We start from the raw sequence: 7633 nt of genomic DNA, 5'->3' as shown, positions 1-7633 counted from the left end.
GGAGGAAAAGAAAGTCTTTGAATCATGAATAGGAGATGTGAAGAAGTAAAGGCAAGAGTAATTAGCATTACAAGGTCTAGACAGGGAACTAAAAAAAAGAACAGAGCAATTTTCAAATGTTCATATGAGAGTCCATTGGAATTTCTTGACAAGGGCTTCCAAAAGCATCCCTCTATTAGGTTCTTCCTCAATTTTCAGTTATCTAGGTAAGCTGGACTCTAGAGTGATGGATTCAGGATCAAACCTATACAAACCTTAAAAGAGAATAAGTATTGCTTAGTATCCCCAGGAAAAGAATTCTCATGACAGATGGAAAATTTATTTGTTACTGCTATTATGTCTCATAATTATTTTTTTACAAAAAAAGAAAGAAAGAAAGAAAATGAGGATGTAAAAGATGTTAAAAAGATACAGGAATGGAAATGTTTTCCAAAATAGAAAAAATGAGAAAGCCTAAACAAGTGATGAAGGTCTGTGTAGGTTTGTTATATATGTAAAGGATGATACAAAAGTAACACACATAATCTTAAAATTTCTAAGGTCATAGTTTAGTCAACTAGTTTAAGGAACAAAATATAAATCTAGTTAATGTTCTTAAAATTTCTAAGGTCATAGTTTAGTCAACTAGTTTAAGGAACAAAATGTACATCTGCTCAAGGTTTATCTGAGAATATTTGGTTTTTTACCTAAGCCTTATCTACATAGCACATGAAAATTAAAAGTATCAGACTGGTGGAACTAACCTTGTTAGATGTTTAACAGCCATCCTTTAAGGCCTATACTAATGTGGTCAGAGGGACTTAAAGGACAGTTTTTGCTCCTTGCCCTCCAAGGTCAACCAAGTTCCAGGGGACTAGGGAACATCTCTCAAAATGTCCTGTTATATGTGGTGAGTCACCTGTCCTCTTGTTCAGGGAGGACATGGAGACCCCACAAGATGGACTTGAACCAGCATCCAGTCTACAAAGAGGAGGGTCAACTAGAGGAAGCAGCTTACTCATGCTTCCAAGTGAAGCCAGACATGGTCGAACAGCATGCTTCCAAGTGAAACCAGACATGGTCGAACAGGACCTTTGACTTATCTACACATAGATTAAACTGGTAAAAGAAAGGAGCCAGGAGCTCCTCCAAAGCCCAAGTGACTCCTGAGGAACAAATCTTCAAATGACCTTAAGTGTAGAAATAATTTATTTGGGCCAACTGTATGGTCTCAGACACCCAAAAGGGAAGTATAACCAAAGAATAAAATCATCGGTATATTTCTTTAAGCGATCAAGGGATTACACTTCCCAGGCATTAGGCTTAAGTCTATATAAAAAGTTATTTAGACAATTATTTCTCATTGATTATTTTGTTCCTAACCAGAAAGTGCTTCTCAGATGTAAGACTTCAAATCGTGGTTTCCAATACTGTAGTGCCCACGTGTAGCTAAGGGAGACAGCCATCTATTGTTCTAAAATAATGGATAAATTTGTTTTCTCCCCTTATTTAGAAGCCTTTGAGAGGGAAGTGACACTGATTCTAAGTACTCCAGCAGCTATCAAAATACAAATCCTGAATCCATCAATCTAGAGTCCAGCTTTTCATATTTTTATGATATATTTTGCTGCAGTAGTAAAACTAGCAGGAAAATCTTGAATTTTATGTTACATGAAATGAGCCACTAGGAAACCATTTTATTTTTACTTGATTCTGAAATCTCAAACATTCTTTCCTTCTAAACAGATTATTCCCGGTAAAAAATATGCAGCCAGAATTGCCCCTAACCACCTAAATGTTTATATCAATCTGGCCAACCTCATCCGAGCAAATGAATCCCGCCTGGAAGAAGCAGATCAGCTGTACCGACAGGCAATAAGCATGAGGCCAGACTTTAAGCAGGCTTATATCAGCAGGTAGTTCACTTTGGAGTTTTCACGCTGTATTTGCATGTACATTTCCACTAAATTGTTACGGTTTTCTTTTAGTACTGACAACCAAATACATGGAAGAGTGTGCCTTGTTTAGATTGGCAATCAAACTTAGTGATTTGAAATTGACCAGGGACTCTTTGCAATAGCCAAAGTAGATTATATATGAAAGAGATCTAGAAACCACTCCTTTGTTTTGTTTGCTTCCTTTTCTATGGAAGACACCTGAAGGTTACTTTTTATGCTAGTTACTTATATTTTCTAACTCTCAAAAGCTTACATAAATAAAATTTGGAGGTTGTTTTACTGTTGAAGCCTTTGCCACAATACAGGCTTCTTTGTTTTATATATATATATCCCATATATATGAGATGGAGGTGGGTTGTCAATACCATATAAAAGTTTTTTAATATTTTTCTCATATAAATGTTATAATTTGTTTACCTAAGGGAAAATGCATGTTAAGAGTTGTGCTGTATCTTGGCTATTAAGCTAATCATAATTTTTAAACACTTTCTATTGGAGAAGTATATTCAGAATTTAACTTTTTTGAGATGTCTATTCCTAAACTAGGAATTTGATTTTCAGTGCTCATAAGAATGTCTCAGTAGTTTCAATACTGGTCTTATTCCTAAAAGTTGATATATTTGTATTAGTAAAAATAGCTTACTAATTTTAAGCAAAATGACTTGAAATTTCTCAGACACAAAGTAGAACTATATTGGGAAAATGCTAAAGTTTTCCAGTTGATCAAATCTAAATCTGTTCATCAAAACTACCTGTAGGTGGCACTAGTGCCCTCCTACCCTACCTAACCAAACTGTGTAAGAATACTTCAAAGGAGACTAAGGTAACATAAGAAAGAAAAATGATCACAAATACCAAAATACGTATTTTTACTGGGAGATTTGTATCCTAGATTTGAAGACTTCAAAATCTCAGTTAACTACTGTATTTATTTTTTTGAAGTGATACACTCTCATCGATGGACAGATTCACTGATCTAACATTGTGATTAGTCCCCCACCCCCGCCACCCCATACAGTCTGTCTCCTTTTAAGAAATTTCCAAGAACAAGCTGGGTGTTGTGGCATACACTTTTAATCCCAGCACTCAGGAGGCAACCCAGGGATCTGTCTGATACTGAAACCAGCCTAGTTTTCATAGGGAGTTCCAGACTAGCTGTGACTACAGAGAGACCCTGCCTCAAAAATAACAAAAGATTATACAACTACAGATTTCCTCTTTCACCCTTTCTTACTTCTCAACAGATACAATCCAAAGTCAGATGTGTTCTTTTTCTTGTAAAATATGTGAAAATATGTCAAACCAGATTTGAGGCTAGTTTCACAAAGTGATTTTTAAGAGATTTTTTTTAAAGATTTATTTTATGATTTTTATTTATATGTATGTATATATGTCTGTGTCTGGTTATGGTGTTGGATTCCTGTGGAGCTATAGTTAGGGGCAATTATGAGCCATCTGTGTGGGTACTGGGATTCAGGCTCTGATCCTCTACAAGAGTAGCAAGCACTCTTAACCACTGAGCAATCTCTCTAGCCATAAAAGGGACATTTTAAGAATATAAACATAAAAGAACAAACGCCATGTGGGGAAAGGCTTAAATCTAATCTACAGTGATGTCTATAAAGTGACATAGTAATGTTGTTGCAAGTAAGCTTTGTCTGATTTTTCCACAGGGGAGAATTGCTTTTAAAAATGAATAAACCTCTCAAAGCAAAGGAAGCATATCTTAAAGCACTAGAGCTGGACAGAAATAATGCAGATCTTTGGTACAACTTGGCTATTGTTTATATTGAACTTAAAGAACCAAATGAAGCCCTAAAAAATTTTAATCATGCTTTAGAACTAAATCCAAAACATAAGCTAGCACTGTTCAATTCTGCTATCTTAATGCAGGAATCGGGTAAGTTTTCTCAAATATTTCTGTACAGTTTAGAATATTGTAAAACCTATACAAACCCATTTTATGGACAGGCAGTTTATAATAGATTAGTGTTCATAAAACATCTTACAATAAGAATATTCAGAATACTTAAACTTTTCAAATTACATGAACAAATATATTTGCCAATACTATTCATTTTTCTACCATGTGTTAAAACTAATTTTTCAAATACCATATTAAGCAATACCTAATTAGTCTACCATGTTACTTTCTACATGTAAACATAATAAAAACTTGTATAGTCAAAACAAAATCCAAATAATATGGAAATTGTAGGAATTTTCCCATAACTATCTCTAAAGATCCAATAGCATTATCGTATTTAATTTAAAAATGACTTTTTATTTCACTGTGACTTAAAAAATGCTTTGTATCTTTTTACATCTAATGTTATTTTAAATATATTATAATTTCTTAATTTCCTATAATTTAGCAAACTAAGTTATCATTCAGAATAAATCTGAGCCTCTTATCAATATTTTACATAGAAATAATAATTTTCCTTCACAAGGCAGCATGAAAGATTTATAGTCTTAATTTTTATATTGAAAAAGATCGCTATACATTCTAATTATTTCTTTGCTAAATTTTTTTAACTAGCAAAAATAAAAGAATAAAATGGTTTTTAGCTTAAGATCTTTGCCTTTACGTTCATGAGTCTTCTATTTGATAGATTAGAGTGATGTCACAAAGATCTAATGAGTACTCCAAACTTATAGGGCTACTGTAGACATCAAAGCTAAGAGCTGAAGCTACTGATTTATTTTCAAATGACCTTTATTAATCATGCTGTCAAAAAAATATAAAGAGGTCTTTATACTTAATATTCTAAAAAATATAAATTTAGAAAAAAGTTAATTTTTTGAAAGTTTATCTTTTTTTTGTTTTTGTTGTTGTTTGTTTGTTTTTTGAGATAGGGTCTCATTGTATAGCCCTGCCTGGACTGGAACTTGTTATATAAGACAGACTGGCCTCAAACTCACAGAGATCCACCTGCCTCTGGCTCCCCAGTGCTGTGTCTAAATGTGTACACCACAACTAATCTTAATAATTATGAAAACTACTCATTATCCAACAATAGTTTTCAATCTAATGTTAACGAGATAACAAGACTTTTTTAAAAAATTTAAAAATTATTTCTGGGGCCGGAGAGATGGCTCAGGGGTTAAGAGCACTGACTGCTCTTGCATAGGACCCAAACACCCACATGGTGGGTCACAACCATCTATAACTCCAGTTTCAGGGCACCCAGTGCCCTCTTCTGACTTCTGCAGGCATTGTACAACAAGGGTGCCCTTACATGCAATATGTTCATAAAAATAATGAAGCTGGGCCTGGTGGCACACGCCTGTAGTCCCACCACTTGGGAGGCAGAGGCAGGTGGATCTCTGTGAGTTCAAGTCCAGCCTGGTCTACATAGTGAGTTCCAGGACAGCTGGGGCTACAGGGAGACCCTGTCTCAAAAAGACTTTTATAAACTTATTTCAGTATTTGTTTTTCAAATCCTAATTTTATGGTTTTAAATATAGTAGTATATTTCTGCCCTGGAAACTTCCTAAAATTTTTGAGATGGTATACTAAAAATCTGACTTAGTTATTCTGAAACATTACTTAGCCGGTTGTAGTTATAGTGCTGTCCTTTTATATATATTACAGTATTTATACATACAAATATACATACAATTCTTAGAAAATTCAGTAAGTTAACCCAGAGAAAATAATCTGTTTGGCATATAAACTCAAAATACTAACAGAACTGAGATTGGATTACATGTCTTGAGAAATATATACAATGTCTTATACTCATTTCTCTATTCTTCCTGTTCTGTATTAGATTCTAAACTACAAAGAAATGTCTCCTTTTTTTTCCTGGAGTACTGCTTACAAAGGAAATAAACTTATTTCAGTGTTTCAGACACATTGGCTTTCCTATGAAGAAAGATGCTTTTGTTTTCTGCTTTATTATTTATATACAGAAATAAGGTGTTTGTTTTTTTTTTTAATAACAAAATACCTGAAAATGGTTAATTGGGTGATATTTTTTTTTCTTCAAATAAAACCATTCTTAGGTGAGGTGAAACTCAGACCTGAAGCTCGAAAAAGACTTCTAAACTATGTAAATGAAGAGCCACAAGATGCTAATGGCTATTTCAATTTGGGAATGCTTGCCATGGATGACAAAAAAGATACAGAAGCAGAGATTTGGATGAAGAAAGCCATAAAACTGCAAGCTGACTTCAGAAGTGCTTTGTTTAATCTGGCTCTCCTGTATTCTCAGACTGCGAAGGAATTAAAGGCTTTGCCGATTTTAGAAGAGTTACTCAGGTATTACCCTGATCATATCAAAGGTCTTATTTTAAAAGGAGACATTCTGATGAACCAAAAGAAAGATATACTTGGAGCCAAAAAATGTTTTGAAAAGATACTGGAAATGGATCCAAGCAACGTGCAAGGAAAGCACAATCTTTGTGTTGTATATTTTGAAGAGAAGGACTTACTAAAAGCTGAAAGATGTCTGGTTGAAACATTGGCATTAGCACCACATGAGGAATATATTCAGCGCCATTTAAGTATAGTCAGGGATAAAATAGCCTCATCTGCTGTAGCAGAGCAGCCGGTATCCTTAGCTGATAAAACTTCAGGTGGAGAAGAACGAGACAAAAATCCCACTGAGAATGAACAAGAAACCAGAAGTGAATCCAGACCAGCACAAATAATACAGACGAGTGATCATAAAAACTCTAAATCCAGCAAACAGTTAGTAAAACATGAAGACAAAGAGACTCCTCATAAAACAACAAAAGACATAAAAGAAATTGAGAAGAAAAGAGTTGCTGCTTTAAAAAGGCTAGAAGAGATTGAACGCATTTTAAATGGAGAATAATGTTATTCCTTATCATATGACAATGGTGTCAAAGACCTTCACTCTTATCATGTATTTTCTTGTACTGAAAGCTCTGAAAAATATGTAATAGTTTATCAGAGACTGCCTCTACAGAGGATCAAAGCAAGATTTTTATTAAATACCTGTCTTGCCCCAGGATATGTATTTTATAAGATATGGCATAAATTTTAATTTGGGTAAATATAGGAGAAATCTCAAAATCCAGATGGCAAACATGAAACATTAATTATAGAATAAGCAATGGGGTTTTTTTGTTTGTTTTTGGCAAAATAATCTACCAATCTGAGTTAAAATAATGTGAGGCATGAGGGATGATCCCTTTGGGACAAATTCAACATGTACTGGGTTTTTGTGTGTGTGTGTGTGAATTCCTATTTAGTAGTCTTTTTTCTTTGCCTTTTAGAATTGGCAACGGATTGGTAATTATTGAGCACATTTTTTTTCTTCAATTATTTTAAACCAAGGGACTAAAGTCCCTTACAAGCCCCAAACACTACAAGTAAGTACTGGGTTTTGTTTGTTTTTGTTTTTTTTCTTCTTTTTGGATTTTTTGGGTTTTTTGTTTTTTGTTTTGTTTTGTTTTTTCTTTTTTTTTTTGGTCTTTTTGAGATCTCCCTGTAGCTCCAGCTGCCTGGAACTCTGTAGACCAGGCTGGCCTCGAACTCAGAGAGGATCCACCTGTCTCTGTCTCCCGAGTGCTGGGATTAAAGGCGTGCACCACTACGCCTGGCTAGTACTGGTTTTTTTAATGTGTTCTTTGGTTGATATTTAGAAGGAATGGTGGTTGAAACACTTTAAAATAAATCATACAACACTTACATTAGCTTAAGGATGAATTTTCATAACTTC

The 7633-nt window shown here is 34.2% G+C and overlaps 1 protein-coding gene across 3 annotated transcripts in view; it reads left to right on the top strand.

Annotated features, from left to right (window-relative positions):
• Positions 1-7352, top strand: part of Tmtc3 (transmembrane O-mannosyltransferase targeting cadherins 3) — a 49599-nt gene extending 42247 nt beyond the window's left edge. For all 3 annotated transcript variants that reach the window (XM_008824080.3, XM_029559176.1, XM_029559178.1), the window contains exons 12-14: positions 1726-1895; positions 3611-3837; positions 5949-7352. In XM_008824080.3, the coding sequence (XP_008822302.1) occupies positions 1726-1895; positions 3611-3837; positions 5949-6763 (1212 nt within the window). In that variant the 3' untranslated portion in view covers positions 6764-7352. The remainder of the gene's footprint in view (positions 1-1725; positions 1896-3610; positions 3838-5948) is intronic.
• Positions 7353-7633: the final 281 nt, after the last annotated feature.

This window comes from Nannospalax galili, unplaced genomic scaffold (assembly GCF_000622305.1).
Source record: "Nannospalax galili isolate Female #2095 unplaced genomic scaffold, S.galili_v1.0 scaffold191, whole genome shotgun sequence".
In the NCBI taxonomy this organism is placed as follows: Eukaryota; Metazoa; Chordata; class Mammalia; order Rodentia; family Spalacidae; genus Nannospalax; species Nannospalax galili.
Note: the sequence above shows the minus strand (reverse complement) of the source record. Positions and strands in the feature narration are given on the sequence as shown.